Genomic DNA, 22,739 nt, shown 5'->3' with positions numbered 1-22,739 from the left:
GTGAATCAGCTGCATGTGTGCACCAGTGGTTTTGTTGGCTCACAGTCCAGTGTTAGCCACTGCTGCTCTCAGCCCTCACATTCTGGCCTGCTTCGCGGCACCTACAGAGGTAGCAGCATCATCCCATGCATGGACCATGCTTCCACACTTGGCACATTGGCTCTTTTAAGCTTCTTTCTAAAAACTGACCTAGATCATGGTGCCTACAGCTCTTTGCTGCATTGCGATGGTTTGACAAATTCTACTTTGAATCTATTGGTTTTGATCTACTTATCCTGTGTCAGACCGGTAGGTATGCACTCTGGTGCAGGGACTCTTCTTGTTATGCTCATTCATAACCCAAGTGTCTTCTTTCCCACCTTCCTGAACACCTACCCCACCTCCTTCCCCCCCAGGTAGACTTTCCCCAATGGCCCCTCCAGAAAGCACAACCCAACACACTGAGTTCTGAACAGAGACAGCTTATGAAGGATATATTTCTGCTGCAATGAATTTATGAGGTCTTCTACTTTTGTCTGGAACTTCACAATAGATTTACATTCACATGGGTCTTCCTCTGTGGATCAGAACAACAAGAAAATGAATTAAGTGGCACACACAAAAAAAAGGATTAAATCAAAATCACTGCAACAAGTGAATCAAAGCAATTCTTATTTTCTTTATCACAAATATGAAGGAAATCAAAATATCATTCCTCTTAATTTCCTGAATGATTACTTCTGGCTTTAACCTCAGATGGCCAGAGAATCTCACATTTTCTTGTTTTATAGGCCAGGCTCAAAAAATCTCTTTCCCGGATTTCCAAGTTTCCTGATATCCTACCGAGCTTTACTACTGATGGTTAAAGTTTGCCCCATAAATTTGAATCTGACCAAATACAGTGCTCAAACAATCTCTGTTTGCCAGTTTTCTTCCCAATAAAATCGCCATGGTGAGCCATACTTTTTTGTGAAATAAATAAATAAACAAATAAATAAAATTAGAGGCACTGTTTACCATCTGAGAGTCAAGACTTATTTGAGCTTTGCTTCAGCACTCCATTTCTCAAGCAAGCAGAACAATGTGCACTAATCAGTTTGCTAATCTATGTCAATAATTTACAGATGTTCTTCAAGAAAAATTAACTTAAACTGCAATAGGAGTAGAAAATGGTACTCAGATGACTGGAGAAAGAAAGGAGATGTTTACAAGACCACACTGAGCCAGCTCAACTGCCTAGCAAATGGAAGGAGTAAATAGGAGAAGGACTTTTTAAGGGAAAGGACATCACTTGCACAAAACCACAACAGGATTAAAACAGTCATGAGTAAACTAAAGCTGGATATTAAGAGAAGATTTCTCGCCATCTGTTGATAAATACAATCTGGCACTGGAAATCAAACAAAACCAAATATTCCTTTTTTTTTTTTTTCTTTAAACTCAAATATTAAGATATTTGCCAAAATTGATATTTTTTGCAAACAAATACTTTTCCTGAAATCTATTTTTACTTTTTTTTTTGAATGCTGAAGTCTAAATGTATTTGATATCTTCAAAGGTATTGAAATATAATATTTTGGGGGTTTTCATATAGCTCCCATCATCTTGTTCTTGGATTGACTCCTACTTTTTAGGCACAGTAGCCACAGCAAAGAGAGTATCTTGCAAGCCTGGCTACCAGCCTCTGCAGACACCAGAGCCTGGAGGGTATTGTCCCTCTCAGACTTCCCCAGGAGGAAAGGAAGGTGTCATCTTTAGGAGTCTGGAGAACAGGGCACTTGCCCAGCATGACCCAGGACAGCTGTAAGGATGCAAAGAACTGAATCTGATTTTCCTGAGGCAAGGCCCTTAACTTCCTGAGTACTTTTTCTTTCTAATATACAATCACGGAGAAAAACAGATGAGTCACCTACTGCTAACCCACTAATATTTACATGGTTATCTCTTGCTTTTGGCACAAATAACAATGATAGAAATTGCAAACAAAGGGAAGAAAGAGACTAACTTTTTGCAATGTGTATTATTTCATCCAGTTGATCCTGCAGAGCATCTCTGCCTGCCATGAGAGCAGTGGAGGTCTTTGCATTGCATGCGGCCATGGGGCACTCAAGAGCAGGTCTCCAGACTCATGGGAAGTAGAGCTGAGGTTGACAGAGCCCTCTTGAGAACTAAATGAGCCCCATCAGAGCTGTGTGTGCTGTGCATCTTGCTGTGGACTGGAAGAAAACATTTGCCTAGCAGGATAAAGGAGCCGGAGCACCTGGACTCGACAAGAGAGTGCCAGGTTCCTGATGAGCCTGGCAGTGTAGCTCTCAGAAGCCCTGCAAGGACTTCAATGTCTTAAATGAGGTCTCAGTGTTTGGGATTCGCTACGGTCCGCCTGATCAAGCAGATGCATTGCAAAGGGCCAATATTTCACAGGACACATATGATTCTTTCAAAACAAAAATCTAAAATAACTGTGGTAGTTCTTTTTTAATCATTTTTAGACTCAGGTTATTTACAGGTCAAAATTTTTTAAGTTTTATGTTCTTCTTTACCTCTTCTTGTCCTGTCTGTGTCCCATTCACTCCTCACTCAGCCTTTGCTTCACCAGGCTATCCAAACATGAGCAACTTAGCATTCTTGTTGCCCAAGTTTAGACACCTACAAGTCATGTGGAAGATACCATATGCTTATTTTAATGTGAAATGTGTCACCCCTGTGGTGCCTGTTTGACTGGAGAAGCACCAGTGGTTAGCGAGCTTCAACTCAGATGTCCAATTTTGTGATGATCTCCAAATTAAGCCAAATAAATCCTGTGGTGCCTGTTTGACTGGAGAAGCACCAGTGGTTAGTGAGCTTCAACTCAGATGTCCAATTTTGTGATGATCTCCAAATTAAGCCAAATAAATCAACCCTTAGCTTCTCTTTTAAAAGCAAGTCTTCTTATGTCACTTTTGGCTGTTCTCAGGACCTGGTACAGCCATGAATCCATCGTTACTGAAAAGGAAGGTAGAGAAGGGGAGAAGGGTGGAAGAGAAAGGAAGGAGAATGCAGTTTGTGAGAGGGGAAGATATTTGAGGTGCAGGAGTGGCTGTCATTGAGGTAACCGCCCAAAATGTTGATGTCTCATGATCTTTCCTAATACTGTGCAAGCTCAATACCCTGAGAACAGACAGTTCTTTGTAACATTCATCTGAAGGGACATTTTTGTCCTTCTGCTTCCAGCCTTCAAACTCTGTGGCTAAATCCCCCCTCTCCCCAGTCCCCCACTCTTACCAATGCAGATTTTCATTTGCAGCTTCTTCCCAATCTTGCTGATGGTTCTGAAGTCAGCCGTGTAGAAGTAGTGCTCGGCTACTGGTTCTGAAGCAATTTCCCTCAGCTCATCCTCAACTGCGTTGCCAACTCCCACAGCAAACATCCTAAAGCCTGCAAGCAATGGCAGCTTGTCAGTTGGACAGCCATGGAGCATTTTGCCGCTCTGGGACCAACCACCCTTCAGTTTGTACATCCTTGCTGGCCTTCTGGAGCCCCAACCTCTATACAGCTCTGCAGATGTTAACAGGGAAATTAACCCTCTACTAATACGGACTTATTTCAACTAGGTCAACGAGGCTTCCAAAATATTTTTGCAGGCAAAGTCTTACCAGAATTATCCAGACAATGACCACTATCACCACAAGGACAATGTTTTGGAGATACAAGAAAGGTCAGATAATCATAACACTCTGAAAGGTTCATGCATCCAGCTAATAGGGAAGCGATAATATAGCTAAAGGAAATGGTGGAAGTTTTCAAAACAGCCTGCAGCCACTCTTAATTAGCAACAGAGACCTGTGGTTCAGCAAAGCTGTAGCTGAATCTCTTTCTAAAATTGCAACTCATATAGTCTGTCAAGAGCAACCCATACTGTGAGTTAAGAACATGTCCAGGTACTACACTTCATTTGGCTTAAATCTGTTTCTGTTGAACTGAACTGCAGTTTCCCCATTGACTTGAGTGGTGATACTCGTTAACCCGTTTTGAAATATTTGTCTCTACTTGTCCGTGTCCAGACACTGCTAATGCTTCCCCTCCTCTGCTTTTTGCCTTGTCTTTCTACCTCTGGATGTGTCCAATATTGATTTTTTGTTAGAATGTTCAACTCAAGGAACAAGTTTGGAGTCTAGTTATAAACATCTTGTTGTTTATCCCACTGAAATCACTTATGCGCAGATGTTAGAGGTTTTTTTTTCTGTAAGAACAAGAGAGGAGGAAGAAACACGGACTAAAGTTTTATCATCACAGAGGTATAAATTCTATAGATACAGTTTATAAGGACTTTTTGTTTCCTAAGAGCTGAACATCTACCAAACATGTCAGCTTGCTTTGTAAACATCAGCTTTTCGGGAGCTTGTACCTGACCTTTATTGTTATGTGCTAGCCCTTAGTCCCATCTAGTGGTCGAGACAGAAGTTAAAAGGGAGTAAAGAATTTAGCAATTCATGAGCGTATTCACATGGGCTGCATCCATTTAACACAGAGATGTCAGGAGACTGGGAACTTGTTCAGCAGGCCAGCAAAGGGGCAGATCTCAAGATATTTATACTTCATGATGTTTAGACATATAAATATATCAATATGCAGCCACTGTGTGCTTTTAATATTCCAGTAGAAGCTGAAGACAGTTTCTCATTAGTGTGTCTGGGTGTGTCTGGGATTTGGACAGGGAGTCCACAGTAACTCCCTGTATCTATGTTTCTGCTTTGTTTATTGCTTTATTTCTTCTTTTTCTTTCCCATGCCTTAAGGCTGATACATCCAAGCCACACTTGGCCCTGCAACTCCCATTACTCTCTAAGGGGCTCTCTGGCGGTTGTCTTTGCCTCACTGTTGAGTGCCACTGATGCTGACCTGACTTCCATTACCAACATCAGACAAATCCTCAGCTTTTCCCTGTGGTTTCCTTCACATTTGTGTAAAGCCCGCTAGACCAGGGTGCATCCCATACTAAATGTGTGAAACTCCATCCCACCCAGCAGAGAAACCTCCAGCAGACTTAGATCAAAGACATAGAGGGGCTGTGGCAAAAAACCCATCTGCTGGCAAACCCAAGATTCATCTGGACCCCAGCCAGAGTTGCTCCAAGTTCTTTATGAGAGTGCAAGGATAGTCAGGCAACATCTTGACAAAGTCACTCTATAGTAACCTGTTCCTGTCCTAGGTAAGAGACATCTCCAGGAAAAGAATCATACCTCGGTTGATATTAGATGCAATTTCTGGTCCAAGGGAGAAAGAAGCCACTGAGAATTTGAGAGACCTACCTAAGTCTTTGGCTTTCTTAGCAGCATCAGTGATGTAATCTTGTGATCGTCCATCTGTGAAGACTATGCCCACCTTGGGGACCCCAGGCCTAGCTCCATTGATAATGGAAAAAGAACTGTCAATGAGGTACTTCAGAGCTTGGCCTGTCATCGTTCCTTTCTCCATGTAGGCCATTTTCTTGACCGCTGCTTTGATGTCCTTCTTGTTCTTGAACTGCCCCAGCGGAAACTCCTGTCTGACGGAACTGGAGTACTGAACCAGGCCAACCTGTGCCTGTTTCTCTGACACTTCCAGCGAGTCCACAATTTGGTTAATAAATTTCTTCACCAGCTCAAAGTTCTCAGGCCGCACACTCTTGGAGCCATCGATCAGGAAAACAAGATCCAGGGCAGATCCTGACCCACCACTGCAAGCTGAAGCAAAACATGAGAAGAGGGCTAAAGAAGACAGCAACTAAGACCTCAATTAATTAAGTAGGAAAATATAATCCTCATTTCATCACTGATGAAATAGGTTTAATCGATCTGTACTCAACAATGCTTCGCACTGATGTTTTCAAAATAACTCCTGGTTATAAATGCAAGGTTTCCTTTTCTGCCTTTTCTGAACAGAAAAAGTCTCAATCCTGTCCCCACCACACCACTGCAGATCACAGCTCGGCTCAGTGCAAATGAAAATCATTACATACCGCTGCAGGTCTTCCCATCGCTGTTCAGCGTGAAACCCTCTTTACAGGCACAGTTGTACGCTCCTGGGGTGCTGATACAGATCTGCTCACAGTCATGGTCTCCAGTGGCACACAGGTCTGACACCACTGTAAGCAAAGGTGCAGAATAAAATCAGAGACCATGCCAGAGCTTCTCAACCCAGAGTCTACTTGGCCCATCCGCGAGGCATGATATTCGTCCTATATGCTCAGTCATAACTAGACTCGCTCTGCAGCAAGACAAAGCAGCAGAGGTCATTGCTCTTGGATAGTGACCGAGATAGAAGCAGCAAGGAGAAATTTTCACAAGTCTCCTGACTCCATGGCACAGCCAGGACTAGAAATAGTCTCCATGCTGAGGGCAAAAACCATCTGCTGGTTGAGCATATCACAATATACTTCGCTCTCCAAAGCTACTGGATGAGATTTGGTTTCCAACCTACCATCTGGGCTGGCCAATGGCCATTTTTTCCAGCTATGTAATACAATTATGATTAGTGAGTTCAGCCCCACGTACAGTTGTCTTTTCTGGATGGGACTCATGTGCTTGGAATTCATTTCAGAGCTACCCTTGCACGTGCAGCTTTCAGATTCACTCTCTACAAACATTTCTGCCTGCTGATCTTAACCTGGATCTGACTCCTGAGATGCTGAGCAAACAGAAGCTGAATTGCGGCAGCCTGAGCCAGCAGCGTTCAGTGACTGACAACACTGTCACAGCTACAGCAATGATGATGGAAAACAAACTCAAAAGTAAACAGATCTGGTTGAAGCAATTCGTTAACAAATACCAGCGAAATCTGCACAGAAAACCAAGCATTTCTCCCCAATGATGGGAGGTCTTTCAAATTTTAGGACTTCTATTCATTATGTCAAGTTATTTGTGTTCTGCTCTGCATTTAATTTGTATTTCTTCTGGCCTTCCCAATTCACATGTACGCATATTGTGCCAGCACTGGTAGATCTTTCCAGCAGATATGTAGCTCATATAATGAGGAATATTACTAACGATGCAGATGGCTGTAACACTGGGCTCTCAGATTGAGTTCTCTGAAGCCTACAGAGATCTTGTTAGTCTAACTAGTGGCTGGATCGCCAAGGCTCTCCCTTTTTCCCATGTGTTTGTTGAGCATTAGGGGAAACAGCTTGGACAGTGATGCACAGTTCTTCCTGCTGTCAGTACCCACAAACCGTGCTCCGCCATAGCAGGTGGTGGTTGGGTACAACTCCAAGGACGGTTTTGTGCAGCTGCTTGCATAGCACGATAACAGCCCACTTGGCAGTTAATATGGTGCTGTTCTCTGTTAGCTATAATAATCCTTAGCACAGGGCTTCCCTTGGATGCATCTCTGAGGGTTTTTACCATGGGGAGAACTTTGTCATCTGCATGTTACGAATTTGAAAAGCAAGGCACAGAAATGAATTTTTTTTCTCTTTATCTTTTTGAATGACACCAATGCCAGAACTTCAAAACACATTGTCGGGCCCCTCCGTCTCTGGCTGACTCCTGACTCCAGAGCAGCCAACGCAAACTCCCACAAATATTCATGGCCTGGATTCCACCTTCTCAAATTTTGCCTCTACCCCCATTTAGTATGAAGTATTTGTTCCCCTCTTTCATGAGCTTCTGGTGCAGCAACACCTGATTATAATACATGACTCACTTTATATTCAAAATTTTCCTCCTTCCTACAGAGGAGGAAATTTTCCTTGACAAAAAGCTGCTCACCCCCATCATTTTCAGCCTGAAAGTTGAATCGTGAAATTTTACACCTCTTGAAGAAATTGGTCTTGGAGAGTTTTACAGGTCCATCTGTGTATATGTGTTCGCAGTGCCTCGCCATAGGCACTGCCGTGTATCGCACCTTTTAAAAAGTGTTGCCACACGTCTGTGCTTGGGCGGGATGGGTGCGCGAAACCCCCAGGCGTCTCTTGCCGACACATAAAATGGGTGCTTATAGACCACCTCCTACAGTCTTGTGGGTTCCTTTGAAAGTAATGAAGCTTTCTCACTCCATTCACCACTTCGTGTAGGAGTGAATATGTGTTTGTAGGACAGTCAGGCTCTTTTTATATACTATGCAGCAAGGCACTAGATACTGCACCAGCCAGGAGAGTTTCCTGCCTCGCAAGGCTTGCAGAAACAACAGCAGAGGCAGGCAAAGGCGGTTCTGCCTCTAGCAGGGAAGTGAAACCATCCCTTGCTTAACTGGGAATTCAGAAGACAATACTGGTGGGGGAAATTACAAGCCAGATTCTCAGAACTGCCCAGAGAGGCTTAAACAGAAGGACAACGGTTTTAAGTCATGTTTTCCAGGTTCTTTTTCAATGCCTCGAGGAGTACATGGGTCGTGTTTACAAAGTGTTCTGTGCCAATGAAGTCTGGAGACTTCTTTAACTAAAACCTGAAATTCCCTAAACAAACCCTGAAATTCTTGAAAGGCAGCTTCAAAGAGCATCTGCCTTCCATACTGCTTCGTGCTCCTGCAGACCCAAGTCCTTGGAACAAGCAAGCAGATGGATGAAGGATGGTCACATATACAACTTCCATGTGAAAATCTTGCTGGCGGCCACTTGCAGCTCTTGGCTAGGAACCCAGGGGTTGTGGCAAGGACTTACCACAGAAAGCTTCTTGAAACTTGTGGGTCAGCTTCTCTATAACGCTGTAGCTTTCCACATAGTCCACATGATCATCCAGGGGCTGGCTAGCAATTTGCCGCAGTGTGTGCATGTCCACCCGACCAACCCCGATGGCAAAGATCTCGATGCCGGCTGCTCTGGCCCTCGCTGCCACATCCTGCACTCCATCCTGGGGACGTCCATCGGTCACGACGATTGCCACCTACGCAGAGGAGGACAGAGACAAGGGGTATGCTTGAACAGGCGTTAATATCACTATTGCTTGTGGAACAGCCCGGGTTAGTAAAGATGTCATATTTTCCAAAATGAAAAAGGAAATGCCACCCCCTCCTCCCTCTCTTCCCGTTCTCCCTGAGATCAAACAAGACATTCTTTTAAGGGGGTTTGTTTCTTTCTGAGCTGAAAGGTTAAACTGGCAGGGACCTGACTGATTTAATTAAGGGACAACTGGTGCATCTCGCCCCTAAGGAAACCAAAGTAAAGGTTGTGTTCTTCATACGCAAACTAATGCTCAAGCCAAACTCTAACTACCTTCATGAACCCCCAGATGACACTAAGGACAACTTTGACTCAGTATGGGACTTTAAAGAATCTCAGGAAATGTCATGAAGACATCATGAGGTGAAGACTTTTCCTCATTTTATGATGGAGAAGCCGAAGCAGAGAAAGGGGAAGAGATCTGTCTAAGGTCGTGGTGTGTGTCAGTGCCTGCCGTAATTTCTGATTCCCCGTTCCACAGTAAATAGCAGAGGTGAAATCCTAACCCTACTAACATCAGCATTAAAATGACAGCTGGTTTAAGTGGGAACTGGATTTCACCCTGGACTAGATGGAGCCCTGAGCCAGTGGAAAACCTCCAAGAGCCCTGCTCCTGTTGCTAGGTGGTCCATTTTCCTCTTTATTTCTCTTCTGATAAATGGCATTGTCACAAAACCTTCATTTTTGTTCTTTGCCAATTCATCTGCTCCTGCCACTTTTCCTTACAACTGCTTTATTGTGACACCACTGTCAACTCCAAAGCAACTTATTGGGATGTAATGCAGTATGGAGAAATATAATCAGCAGGAGCAGGTGAGCTGCTAAGAAGAAGAAAACTCCACATCGCAGGCAAATATCCTCAGTAATATAGAAAGTAAAGAAACGTCAAATGAAAAAAGCAGAAAAAAATATCTATCTGGCAGTAACAGTGAGTTTGAACGGGCTACCATCTGGTCATTAAAGCATTATCATTATTTGCTATTTTCCTCTATGCTATATATGCTCTCCATCTTTCTGAAGATAAAATCAGACCCACCAGCTGCTCAGTCAGGGCAGGGTGATGGCTGGTTTACATCCCCGGGTAGCAAAAAATCATCTCAGGTAAGGTCAGGAGTGGGTTTTCCTGCCCCGTGTGCCCAAGGGGCTCTGGCCATGCAGATGAAGTGGCTCCCTCCCCCTCCCCCTCCCCTTCAGCTGAGGGATGGCTGAACACTGCAGTCATCTGCCCCCGAATAATACTGCAACACTAAACTGCTCCGCTGCCCCGTTCAGAGCTTTCCTTCTGTACAAAAGATGGGTGAACCGGGAAGAATACAGAGCTTTTCAACCTGGCGAAGGGCTGTAGGTTCAGATGTTTCTCTACACTTCCTAAGGGCTACAAAGCGAAAAATTCCTCGTGACATCCGAATTCTGTAACTGGCTGCTTCCAAGGGGAAAAAAATAAATAAATGCAAGTATTTATCTTCTGCTCATGGCCGGAATGAGGAAAAGTGTCACCTGTGGCAGAGGTCAGTGCGTGTCGTAAAGGAGAAAGAACACGAAAAGCAAAGATTGACCAAAAGGAGCACTGGGGTTGTTTGTGGACGAGCAACCAAGCCAAGGAGCGACGCCAGCCATGCAATCGTGCTTTCCGCCAGGAGAGAGAGCCCTCGACTCAGCCGCTCAGCAGCTCTGCTTTCTGCACACACGCAGCAGCTCAGAGGTGGGGGCTGCCAATTAGAGCTTATCAAAAGCCAACCTGTCAGGAAACAAGATGTATTATCAAGTAGGTTCCGTGAGCAACACCACCCTGTGAACAGGTTTCTGGCAGTAGCTGCATATCTTTCTCTCGGTGATTGTCAGAAGACGGAGGTGTGGCATGTCCTCCTGACATCTCTCTGTCTACGTAAAGTGATTCTCCAAGTTTAATCGGTTTCTTTAGTTCTTCACATCAGGCTGGCATCTTCACATAGCCCTGAGCCCCAGATACGACCCAGGAGGTGTCTGGCAGCAGCATCCACATCTGGATCTGATAGGAAAGACCTTCATAATGGATCTGTGTGAAAATCTACTGTAGAACACTCAAAATTCACGTTACTTTCTGACCTGCTGTTGGAGAAAACAAAGTTTCTGGGTACAAAGAGTCTGGATTGGGCATCAGGAATTAATCAGTGAACCCATGGTTAAAATAGATGTAACAGTGAGTCAGACCAGTCAGGGAACCTGTCTGTGATCGTGGCCAGGACCAGGTGCTTACAGAAAGAGTGTAGTATAGAACAAGTATAAAGTGATCTTGGTATCATATGTAGTTATCTTGATAATCAGGAAATCCTGATTTTTTTTTTCCTAGGATTCACCCTCTAGATATTTGCCCTCCCTGCCAGCCTGAGGCGGTGAGTTCCAGTGTGAAAAAAAAACACATCCTTTTGTTTTAAATCTAGCTCCAAATTACTTGCAGGCACAGGATCTCTGTAATTCTGTGTTATGACCTTGTCTCATTTGAAAAGCTGAGAATTCTGCTGTGTGCCTTGTTTGGTTAAGAGCAAGAGACAGGTTGGAGGAAAGGAGGAATCACTGCACCCTGGAGAGAGGCTGACGTGGCTCTGCAGCCACGGACTTGTGCCGGCCCCAGCAGGTAGCCATGTGAGAAGAATTAAGAAAGGGTGAATGCTTTTGCTGTCTCAAATAGCTGAACAGGATCTCCAGCTTTGCCCTAAGGAAACTCAAACTTGGGCTTTTCAAGGTCAAAACTTTTACTCATTTTAACCACCACCTTTCATTTTCCTGCAAATTCCTTGCTTTCTGGATCCTTCTTGTGTTACTTCTGTCACATAGAAATCCCCCATGTTCTCATGACACAGTTTATTCTTGGTTAACTGAGACACCAGAGTATTCACAGGCATCCCTAGGTATTTTGATTTCAGGGTTGCCATGTGTAGGCAATCCAGCAGCTAATGAGGTAGCTATGTCTCATTATGCAGTGTATAACATGAATATTGTAACAGCACTGAAAGGGGAATTGGGCAGAAAGTTGAATAAGCCCTTGATTTTCTCAGCAATTTGACAATCTATTTGTTGTTCCTCCTAAAGAAAGATAAAAGTAATTGGTCACCCCTGGAGTTTTTGATAAAGGTATAAATAGACTTTACTCTGAGCTCCTACAGAAACAAATAGTGCTTTTCCCGGACCTGGGCTGATGTTTGCCACACAGAGCACAGCAAGACCGAATGATCTTGTGATGCTTTGACCCGTGTCCCACAGGGTTGACCATCATAGCACAGATTTTCACAAGGTCTTGCTGGACTTGTGCTGTGTGAAGGAGCAAGGATCATGTCCAATGTTTCTAGAAGCTTTACCTCCCTAAATTACCGTATGACACATTCATCCTCTCAGGCAGATGATGGGGTCACCCTGAGCAGCATGAGGGTCACAGAGGGGAAAAGTTTGCTGGACTTCAAGGCATAAAGGAAAAAAGGAAAAAATAAACAGGGAACCAAGGAATGCAAATGGTTGTAGAGTCTCCCACCTTGGGGGTATTCTAAAGCCATCTGGACATGGTCTTGGGCAACCAGTTCTAGGTGGCCCTGCTTGAGCAGGGAGTGTTGGTCAATATGACCTCCAGAGGTTCCCTCCAACCTCAACCTTTCTGTGGTCTGTCTCTTTGACCAGGTCCAAAGTGGAAGGAAAGAGGGAAAAGCCTTTAGTGATTTTTTTTTCTTCTTTTTTCAATGCATAAGATAAATCCTTAAAAAGACCACTACTATTATTCTGCTTTTTCAGATGTCCAGGAAATAAGGTTTCAGGGAGATAAAGCAGCTTTAGAGTTCTTTGTACCACTGTCCACAGAAACAGTGATGCTTTACTACGCAGTAAGTCACTAAATAAATTTATTTTTTCTTTTTAAGTGTTCAGATATTTAAACTAAAGGCTTGTTTGGTGTATTAGCATGGCATAGCAGCTCTTATGCCTACTGAGACGACAGGAAACCACAAGGATTGCTAGAGCATGTTGAGTGAGTTGTCTGGCAGCCCAGCTGCAGAGTAGACAAGAGCAGGAAAATAGTGCACAAGGAAAGGAGTTACTTAAATGGTGTGGAAGAGATTAGTTAGATAAAGATCCAGACATTTTCATAGACAGCTCAGTGAAAATGTCTCTTCAATCTACAGTAAATGGTCAATGCTGCGTGTAAGGTGTCAGGCTGTATTAAGGAAGAAAAAAAAATAGAGACTAATACTGAAAGTATTATAATAGTATTGTATAAATCAGGACTCTGTCCCAGTCCTGACCTACACATGGTCACCTTGTCTTAAGATAGACATTGGGGAATTAGGTAAAGCCAGGAGAAGATACAGAAATATTGTAAGATTTCTGAGGGGTATGAGTGGATTTTGTAGTGGTCCTAGAGGAAAGTGGATCTAAATAGATCCCATCATTTGTTCCATTTGAAAGGTGAACAATAAGAAAACCAGTGAAGTCGATGGGAGCAGCCTTCATGCAACAAGACTGGAAGTCAGAGCCCTTCTTTAGGATCCTTCATTCGTAACTCAGGTACCATTCTGGGTGCAATGACCGGCCACGGGTTTCCTGTTTCTTGATTTCCCCCATCTGTTGGGTGAGGATGTCTGCCCAGCTTGGAGATTTGAGGACTCTTGGGGTGTTGCTGGAGCTGTGTCAGGATTGTGCTCAAGGTGGGATCACTGGTGCCATGGAGGGCGCTGGAATTACTCTTCCAGCAATGAGCTCCTCATGTGGAAGACGGCAGATACATAGAACAGTCATAACTCCCTTTGCTGTTCCTCTGCCACTCTCCATTGCTCATGGATCAAATGTCGAAAAGAGAACAGCTTCCACCACCTTGGTGCCCCTGGCTGCTTTTCCCTACAAGTAAACCTTCTGGAGGGATGAGGGTAGAAGGGATGGAGTCCGGGGAAGAGCTACCTTGAGTTGTCAGGTCGCACTTAGTGGCAAATTAGCAACTGCCTGGGATGTGCAGCCGTGCAACGACGCCCAGCTTTTGGCAAGAAAATTGTGCACTGGCTGGCACCCTTCACACACCCTTACCCATCTGTAAAGGTGCTCAACAGCTTTGAATGGAGGTCTGATGACGTGAGACATGGAAATAAATGCAATAATCATTTCCCTAGTGAGACCTGACCCTCTCCAAGGAAAGGAGCAGCATCCACCCCCTTTCTTGATTGCTGCTACATTTACTGTTACCCAGTAGGCAGCTACTGCTGACACTGCAGGAGGCAGGACAGGTACATCTGAACCTCTCTCCTGCTTGGAGCTTCTGGCACTTCTGGACATTGGAACAACAATTAAGGTAGTGAGATGAGAAAAAAGCTTTTTGCAAGGGTGTATTGGAAGTAGTGAGAAGTAAAAGTCTGTTTCCGATCACTGCTCAAAGGCTAAAATGTTTCTGCGGTCTGGCATTCAAACTGTTGGGATTTTTTTGTGTTTTCTTTTTTATTAAACAATTTTTGCACTTCAATCAGAGTAAAAATTTATGAAAAGCACAATTAGATATTATCATCCAGACAATTTTTTTTTTTTTTTTGGTTTCAGTTCAGCTGACTGGTTTTGTGCCAAACAATACCCAACCAAAACAAACATTTCCCATTACTTTTTTTCTTCTGGACAGAAAGGCGCTGTTTGTGTGTGGCTACGGATGAGCCTGCTTAGAGGAGACCTGCAGCTCCCACTCTGCTCGCGTTCTGCCACCATGGGGTGCTCTGGCCAGGCTGAGATGGCAGAAGGGCTCTGCTGGAGACCTGTCACCTCCCCAGTAGCTCCCCTGGAGCGGCTTCACTGCAGGAAACATCCTTTTCCCATGCAATATCTGAAACAGCTCCTCAGTGAACTCATCCGTGGAGAAACTGGGCAGCCTTGAGCTCTGAGAAAAGAACCGTTTCCAAAGCCTTTTGAGAGCAGTGGGAGGAGGTAGCATGGATGGCTGCTGCTGCCTCTCCTGTGGCCCCGTGGCAGAATTACTGCTGCTGGGGGAATGAGGAGAAGCAAAACGCACCTTGGAAGCAACAGGCAGTTGCTCAAACTTCCAGAAAGTAGCAGATTTGAGCTAAAGGCTGAATCCACACTTACTCTCTTTGAAGTAGTTCAATCAAACGAATGAGAACTATTAGTCTTGCACCTAAAGGATTTCAAAGCTCTTTACGAAAAAAATAATTATAATAACACCTTGCAATTTTGCAATGATTTCTTTCAGTGAACCTCAAAGAATTTGACAAACAAAACCAATGTTACTCCTTTTGAATAAAAAGCATTGCAATTAGGTCTTGGAGTTCCCCCGCAGATGCTGAGCAGTTAGAATTTACACCAGGTGACTCCTAATCTTGAGTAATGATGTGATCATGATGGCTCATAAGATGAGCTTCTCTTTCTGCATCTGATTGCCTATGAGACTTAGTGAAAGTTTCTTGGAGTGCAATTTTTCTCCTGTTATGACTCTTGGTTTTCTTCCTATTGTGTCAAGCCAGATTTAGGCTAAGGATACGGAGAATTTTCCCTGCTGTAAATCCCACAATAGAAGACCATATGAGGATGAATTCATTAATATTCAAAGTTGCTTATAGTTGAACAAAGTGAGGGGGCACACAAGGCTCCCTCAGCTTTAATTTGATCATCCTTTTAGGTGACAGCCTCATTTTTAGGGCTTTCTTGTGAATTCCAGATCGCCAAAGCATTCGGGTTGCTAATTTCTTGGAGTTGGCAAATCTTTACCACTGCCTACTTTTCACTTTTCAGTATTATTTTTGACTTGCCATCCCTGGGCATCTTTTCCATGTTCTGCTCTGCCTTCCCTAGAGCATTACTAGCAGTGAGAGAAATAGAAAGTGACTAATATTCCAAAAATGTTGTAATTGAGAGAAAAATCCCAGGCTTCCTCACTCCAACAGCTGGGCTTTTGTCCAGCTGGTGGAAAGCTCTAGCTGCTTGCTAACTCCTTTGCTTATTTTTCTGGTCCAGACTCATAGCAGAGAGCCAGTGAAGCTGCCACGGGACACAAGGGCCTAGGAAGTGTGTTCATGGTGTTCAGCTAAAACATATGTTGTCGAGAATACACATTCTCCACGTGCTCAGAAGAGAGTTTTCCTTATGACGGTCACTGGGCACGGCTTTGGTTTCATTCATGGTCAAATCCAGAGAGAATGAAGGAGGTATCTGGGGAATAATTTTTTAAAGACCGAGCTTCCTGGGCAGGGACTCTGGACCAGGAGCAGCGATGCCCATTGCAACCACGTGTAGAATTAAGCCGACCTTATACCACAGCCTTAAATGCTAAATGGTCAGTAAAGTCTGTGTACCTGAAGAGGATACCAAGAACGGAAAACATAGCCATCAGCCAGCCTCGAATAACTGGGAGAGCAGTGGAGGACACTGAAACAGTACTTTGCTATATATCTGCAGATGAAAGGGGCCGTTTCAAAGGGAACTTTCAGAAGGTTGCGTCGCTTTTTGCTATGATGGATTCCGAAGCTTCTCTATTACAATATTGTGGGGAAGATGAGCATTGTTAATCCTAGTATGTTCATGCCTAGCAAACCTGGCTGAGATCACCATCTCATGCTGGGATGTTGTTGAAGGCACGTTGGGAGCAGGGAGCCATGTCCCGAAGGACAGACGCTCCGGGCAGAGCTAGTGAAGCTGGATTTAATTTACCTTGGCAACTTTTGTCCAGCTCTGCCCAAAAGGAAGCTGAGTTTTGCTTTCAAGAAGAGTTGAGAGGTTTCCACCTCCCAAAGGTTTGCCACCTTTGACAATTAACCCTCACTTGTCCCCACACACTCAAAGCACAGAGGAAAATCACCTTTCCTCCTCCTCTGATTTTCCCAACCACTTCGTGAGCCACATGAAAGAAGGAGCGTCCAAGAAATGGATAATTTGCTTACCTTATTAAAATTGGGAGACCTCACCCTGGCCCCTTCTGAGTCACTGAAAGCCCGGCTAATGGCAAACTGGATAGCCAGACCAGTCATAGTCCCAGTGGAGAGTGGCTCTATCCTCCGGACCGCTTGCAGGAGCCCAGCTTTGGTTTGGTAGGTCTTGAGGGAGAACTCATTCTTGACGGCACTGGCATAATTGATCACACCCACCCGGGTGGAGTTGGGGCCCACATCCAACCCCTCGATCACCTGCGACACGAAGACTTTGACTTTCTCAAACTCCTGTGGGCGCACGCTTCGAGAGCTGTCGATGATGAACACCAAGTCGGTAGGTTTGGTTCTGCACAGGGTGCCTGGAAAGGGTAAGGAGGGAGGAGAAAAATAAAAGAAGGAGAGACAAGTATGCTAGGAGGGAGAAGATGGTCTTAGAGCAGCAGCTGAGGCGGGAGGACCTGCAAGCTGCAATCCTTTCTCTGCCTGCCTCAGAGAGGCCCAGTGAGACCACTTTAATCTAATATTTCTAAATGTTCTTTTTCCTTTCGTAGGAAAGTGTCTGTAAAAAAGCACCGTTACCGGTTGACAACATGTACTTCGAAGGAGCGAGCTGATGAGATACCAGCGCTGCACTTGTGGGAGCAGGTTGCCCACTTGTCACCCCGGGCTATTGCTAATGTCTACATGAAACTTAATTCAGTTATGGCAGCACGTGGGGGAGGGGGGCGTGGAATAAAGCTGTGAAATGAAGCCTGTGCATGCACTTCTGCATCAAAAAAAGTCTCAAAAGGAGTTATCGCATTTCGGACATGGGTAAGCAAGCCACAAGGATATTAATTAATGAGATTGTATCTTTGTCATGCACGACCAGAAACGGGCATGCAATTCAGCAGTTCAGGTTCAGTCGTGAATCAAGATACCCAGATTAACTAACCAACATAACATGAACCAGTCTCGTGTTTTTCAGCTAGTGGCACTAATAATGAAATACCGTAACACAGCAAAGACCGGTGCTGGTTTATTGCTGTGAGCTGGTGAGGGAGAATACAATAGAGAGATGTGGAACCACATAATTGATAGTTAATCTCTACAACCCCATAGTAAGACATGAATATCCACTGTAAAAAGTAAATGGTATAAACAGGAAGCATTAGCAATGCAAAGAGCTGAGTGATTTTTTTAAAAAAATCCTCATTTTCATGCTGTTTTCCATCCTAATTTTCAACTGTGGCAAAACATAAAAAGGACTGATATTTTTTATGATTTTCTAAATGAATTGTCCCATTTTCCCCACCAGGTCTGTAGCATTCTGTTCTTTTTTTTTTTTTTTTCCTATCATTTAGCCTGTCTCTGTAGGGGTATCAAGTGCTCTGTTAATATTTGATTTCCGCAGAGAGGGACAATATAGGTTATATCATAAAGGAGATTTCTGCAGACAGATTTTTAAATGTGAGCTTTTGGGCCAACAAATCTGTTCCAAATTATGACATAAATATTATAGCTAGTCCTCAGTGTGAAATCTAATGGAGCTTTCAGTCTTTCGGACAGATGAAAATAAATACCCTGTGATATATCTATAAAGAATATAATCAGGTTAGTTTCCTGAGAGACACTAATGCTGAATCTGCTTCTGGCTCCCAGAAAAGTCTCTTTAAAAGATGCTGTGTGTAGAAGGGAAACAGGCAGTGGTTACTCTGTCAGATGCTTTAGTTTCCACTAAAATGCAATAATATAACCTTTTCCCATATGGGTGACTTCTGCTTTGCCACCATAATTTATTGCAGAGGAAGGAAAAACCCAGTTGGCAGTCCATCTACAGTATTGCAAATCCCTTTACCAGGGCTTGGTTATGCCCATTTTACAGGTGAGAAATGAAGGTACAGAGTAAGGTTCAAATTATTGCAATTAGTTCCTCCAGAAATAAAGCGCAGATTCCCCTTTGCCGCTATAGCTAATGAATCATGTCTGGTTTTAGTGACAAACCAAGGAAGGAAAGTGTTTTTTTTTCCCTAGGTAAAGTTGGATCTAATAGAAGTTTTGAAGGTTTTCTTGGTTTTTTTTTTTTTGGTGGGTGGTTTGTGGTTTGTTTTGTTTTTTTTTTTTTTGTTTTTGTTTTTGTTGTATTTTTTTTTTCATCGAAGCTCTGTGATTTTGTCTTAAAATTTTTAACTTCTTTTTATGAGATGGAAGTATATTTCAGGGAAATGAAGAGAAAAGAAGAGGTATCAGATGGGAGCTTGGGATTTCAGCCTGTCTGGTCACAGCCACCGTTCCCATGACAGGGTCTGCAGGACGGGCCTTGGTTATCTCCAGGAGGTGACAGTCAGGCACGCTTGCTCTGAGCATCATCTTGACTCAGCATAGTTTATTTTGAAGTGGAATTAAACCAGATATTAACTCCTCCTCTATTTTTAAAAATGTCCACACTTGAAGTTATTCAGGAATAGCTGAACTTCATGCACTGATTTAGCAGAAAATATCTCTTAGGGCATCTTTGCCATATTGGTTAAAGGAACAGGAAACCTGCCTAGTAACTCAGAATTAAAAGGTGTTTATTTTAGAAATAGCGATTGCTCACGGTAGGGCTGACTTGATTGACTGGTCTGTTTAGTTTCCTGACTTCAGTAGCGCTTGATGGTTCTGCGGCAAAGGTAATACTCCCTTTCCAAATTACTCAGGAGAAACTGGTCAGTGCATCAGAAAAGTCCCCTTCATAACCAGCAGTTAACGTGGCAGTCACTGTCACGCCTATTTTACAACTGTCCATCTGCCCAGGTATATGCATTATGCATCATCATAAGATCATTCAATCATTTTTAAAACCCAGCAGTAATTTTTGCCTTGGGCACCTCTCCTGCCACGAGTTCCCCAACTTGGCTGGACCCCCCGTCAGCATCCTGCCCCCGTCAGAGGAAGGATGCTTCCTCGCTACCAGAGCCCCCAGCCCTCCCCTTTGTGTTTGGTACCCGCTGACACTAACCTAAAGAGCCGGGAGTTTGTCTCCCAGCTGGCTGCTCTACACCCCACTTGGAAAGACACACAGAGGAGGATTTTTGCTCAAGAACGGATGCAGTAAAACCGAGGAAAGTCCCATCCTCAGCAACCTGACCCAGACCTTCCTGCTCGGTGAGGTTAACCAGAGCTTGGGGTGTCTGGCCAACTCCTCCTCGAGCTCCTGGCAAAACCAGCCCTCTGCAGAGCTGTGGGGAGGAGAAGCAGTTTTGGAAGGCAGAGGAAAGCCCTTCTCCTGCCTGGGCCTCCTCTGGCCAAAAGCAGTGAGCCCCGAGGCTGCTGCTGCGCTGGGGGCTGGGGCTGACCTGATGCCACCTCTGCTGTGCCTCTGTCCAGACCTCCCACTGTTTCTCTAAAGCACTGTAACTGGCAGAAGCAAACACATGTCCAGGTTTTGCTGCCTTGGGAAAATATTTGAGAAAGCTCCTTTGCCTCCCTGACTGATGTTGGGTATTTCTTCTTCCTTCATCTCCTTTCCAGTCCCGAAGCAGGCTGGTGGCAAGAAAGTAGAGGATGGACACCGTGCATCCCGCTGCTGAGCTCCCCACTTACCTCTCGGCTGTGGAGGGGCCCCGCAAACTCCATAGCTCTGGAGGAGAAGCAGCAAAGAGAGCAGCAAGGCAGAGACAATCCTGTCCATGGCTGCGGAGGAGCCGGAGGCTGGATGCAGAGTGGCAAGTAAGAGCCTTGGCCCGGAGGTATTAACCTGCCCTTCCTCGGGGAGGCATGGGGCCAGCCCCTGACACGTGTGAAGCGCTGGGGTGGGGTGGGGGGGGGAACGAGTGGAGAGGGACAAGCGAGAAGGAATAGGAGAAAATATTGCACGAAGGTGGGGAGGGGGAGGATGTCCAGCCCTGCCGGCCCCCAGCCCCTCCACAATGGCTTCATTGCTCGGCGAAGGGGATGGGGAGCTATAAAGAGACCCGCAACGGCGTGGTATGTGGGGAATCTGGGACCGTAACAGTGGGACCAGTGAAACCGGCCCAGGGGAACTGGGGTTAACCTGTCAATCACCAGCTCCCATCTGCAAACCCTGGGCTTTGCCACTGTAAGCAAACGGTCTGCGGTGCGTCAGGCTTGTGTCCTTCCTCCGGCAAAGCCCAGGGAGGGGGCGGTGGTGGGAGGGGGGAGACGGGAATAAGGTCACACAAATCATCTCTCAGTCCCTGTATTTGCCAAGCGCGGGGCTGGAAACCAGCCTGTGGGACCGGGGGGCTTCGCTCCCTTGGCTTAATTTGCGGGCGAATGCTCGGCCGTGGGAGGAGGGGAGGGGAAGAGGAGAGCGAGGCTTGGGGAGCCACGGGCGAAAGCGTGGGATGCAGAACAAATTTCTTCCTGCGGGAAACAGTTACTTCTCTGTGAGGCTGTGCCCCCTGTGCCGGAGAGCAGGGAGGGAAAGGAAGAACTCGGTAGCCTAAACTAGATAAATAGACAAGAAACCCAGGATAGACAGACAGATTAGAAGTTTGATTTATTTTTTACAGCGTAGCGTTCAGGTCTGTACACACGAGGGAGATACAGCTCCTGCCACAAAAAGCCAATAATCTAAATCAACAAATAAGACTGATGATGCTGCAAGTGAGCAGAAATCCAATGTTTTCTTTATGGAAGAGCAGCAGGGAGATTTGGTACTACAGTAAGATGAATTTAATGATGGGTTCATCACAGAGCAGTGCATCTATTTTCTTTTTTTTTAACTACTGTATTACACTATTGTCAGTTGATTAAAGCCCTTCTCCTCTGATGGATTAGTCTTTACTTACCTTTCCAGCTGCACACCCTTGGAGCACTCATCCATTTAATCTGCATTGTGTTAGTGCAGTGCCATGGCAAACTACCTTTAATTCAAAGCCCAGTTTCTCTTCCCTTATCCAGAGTCACTCTTTACTCCAAAAGTGCTTCAAGAGAGACCGAGAGCTCCTGTGGAGAAAGGCTCTTTGATTAGGGAAAAAAGGGCCTGTCCTTAGTGAAGTTGCCAGGCTATTCTTAACTCTTTCAACATTAAAAGTGTTAATTAAAATATTAAAAGATGGCTATGGTCTCATGCAAAATCAGCATGGATTTGTCTCACTGCTGTCTTCCCACATACACACCATCAATCACACACTTTCCACCATCTCTGGAGCTAGCTGGAAATTTTTATCCAGAAGGAGCAAATGCTCCAGATGCTCTTTTTTTTTTTTTTTTTTTTTTCCTCCCATTTTACCTCTTTCTGTCATTGAAGCCCTTCCCCAAGCTTGGTGGCATCTTATTTTATTTGCTTCTTATTTCAGAGTCCCTGGGATTAAAAGGGCTACCGTGCAGGATGTGGAAAGTGCAGATTATCATCATGGAGTAGTATAGAAAACACATGCAGATTTTCATGTATAATGTGCACGCACAAAGAGCCCGGTATAAAAACTTCATGTATAAATGCTTATGCCTGCGAATGGGTGCATAAATATATATGCGTGTGACCATACATGCATATAAACATAATTGCATGTATGTGTTTGTGTATATAAATATGTACGTGTGCACAGATTTGCAGACACATAACTCTCCCCCACGCATGCTTTTCATGGATGTGTTTATATGTGTATGGATTTAGATGACCACTAATATGTAAAAATACTATTCACCGTTATCCTTGTGTGCTTATATGCACATAGGTACGTTTGCTCCCCAAGTATATAGAACAGATACACCCATATACTTATGACTATTAGGGAACAAAGTGAAATAAAAGCATGAAATCCCGGAGATTTTACCTCCAGCCCTGTCTACGATGGGATATGCCATGCGTACAAGGATCTCTTGGTGCAGACAGTACTTACTTGCCATGAATAGGGATCATTCAGAGCCCGCTGTAAATGAAGTCTCTATGGCTGTTCTTGCTGAGGAAAATATAAAGTTTCTCTGTGTCATTTTGCTGTTAATTAGCAAAGAAAGATAAATACATTTCAGGTGAATATTTTCACTAGTAAAGGTTGTGGCACACAA

The 22,739-nt window shown here is 44.5% G+C and overlaps 1 protein-coding gene across 1 annotated transcript; it reads right to left on the bottom strand.

Annotated features, from left to right (window-relative positions):
• Positions 1–371: 371 nt before the first annotated feature.
• MATN1 (matrilin 1) lies at positions 372–20,397 on the bottom strand (the record flags this gene model as incomplete). The annotated part of the gene is made up of 7 exons (XM_082494145.1): positions 372–556; positions 3,241–3,393; positions 5,267–5,680; positions 5,956–6,081; positions 8,593–8,815; positions 16,758–17,104; positions 20,310–20,397. 7 exons carry the CDS (start codon positions 20,395–20,397, stop codon positions 372–374), a joined length of 1,536 nt encoding a protein of 511 aa, XP_082350271.1.
• Between the last annotated feature and the right edge of the window lie 2,342 nt (positions 20,398–22,739).

The sequence above is a fragment of the Vanellus vanellus genome (assembly GCF_965231255.1).
Source record: "Vanellus vanellus genome assembly, chromosome: 22".
NCBI classification, from domain to species: Eukaryota; Metazoa; Chordata; class Aves; order Charadriiformes; family Charadriidae; genus Vanellus; species Vanellus vanellus.
The sequence above is the reverse complement of the archived record's forward strand: the minus strand, read 5'-3'. Positions and strand labels throughout refer to the sequence as shown.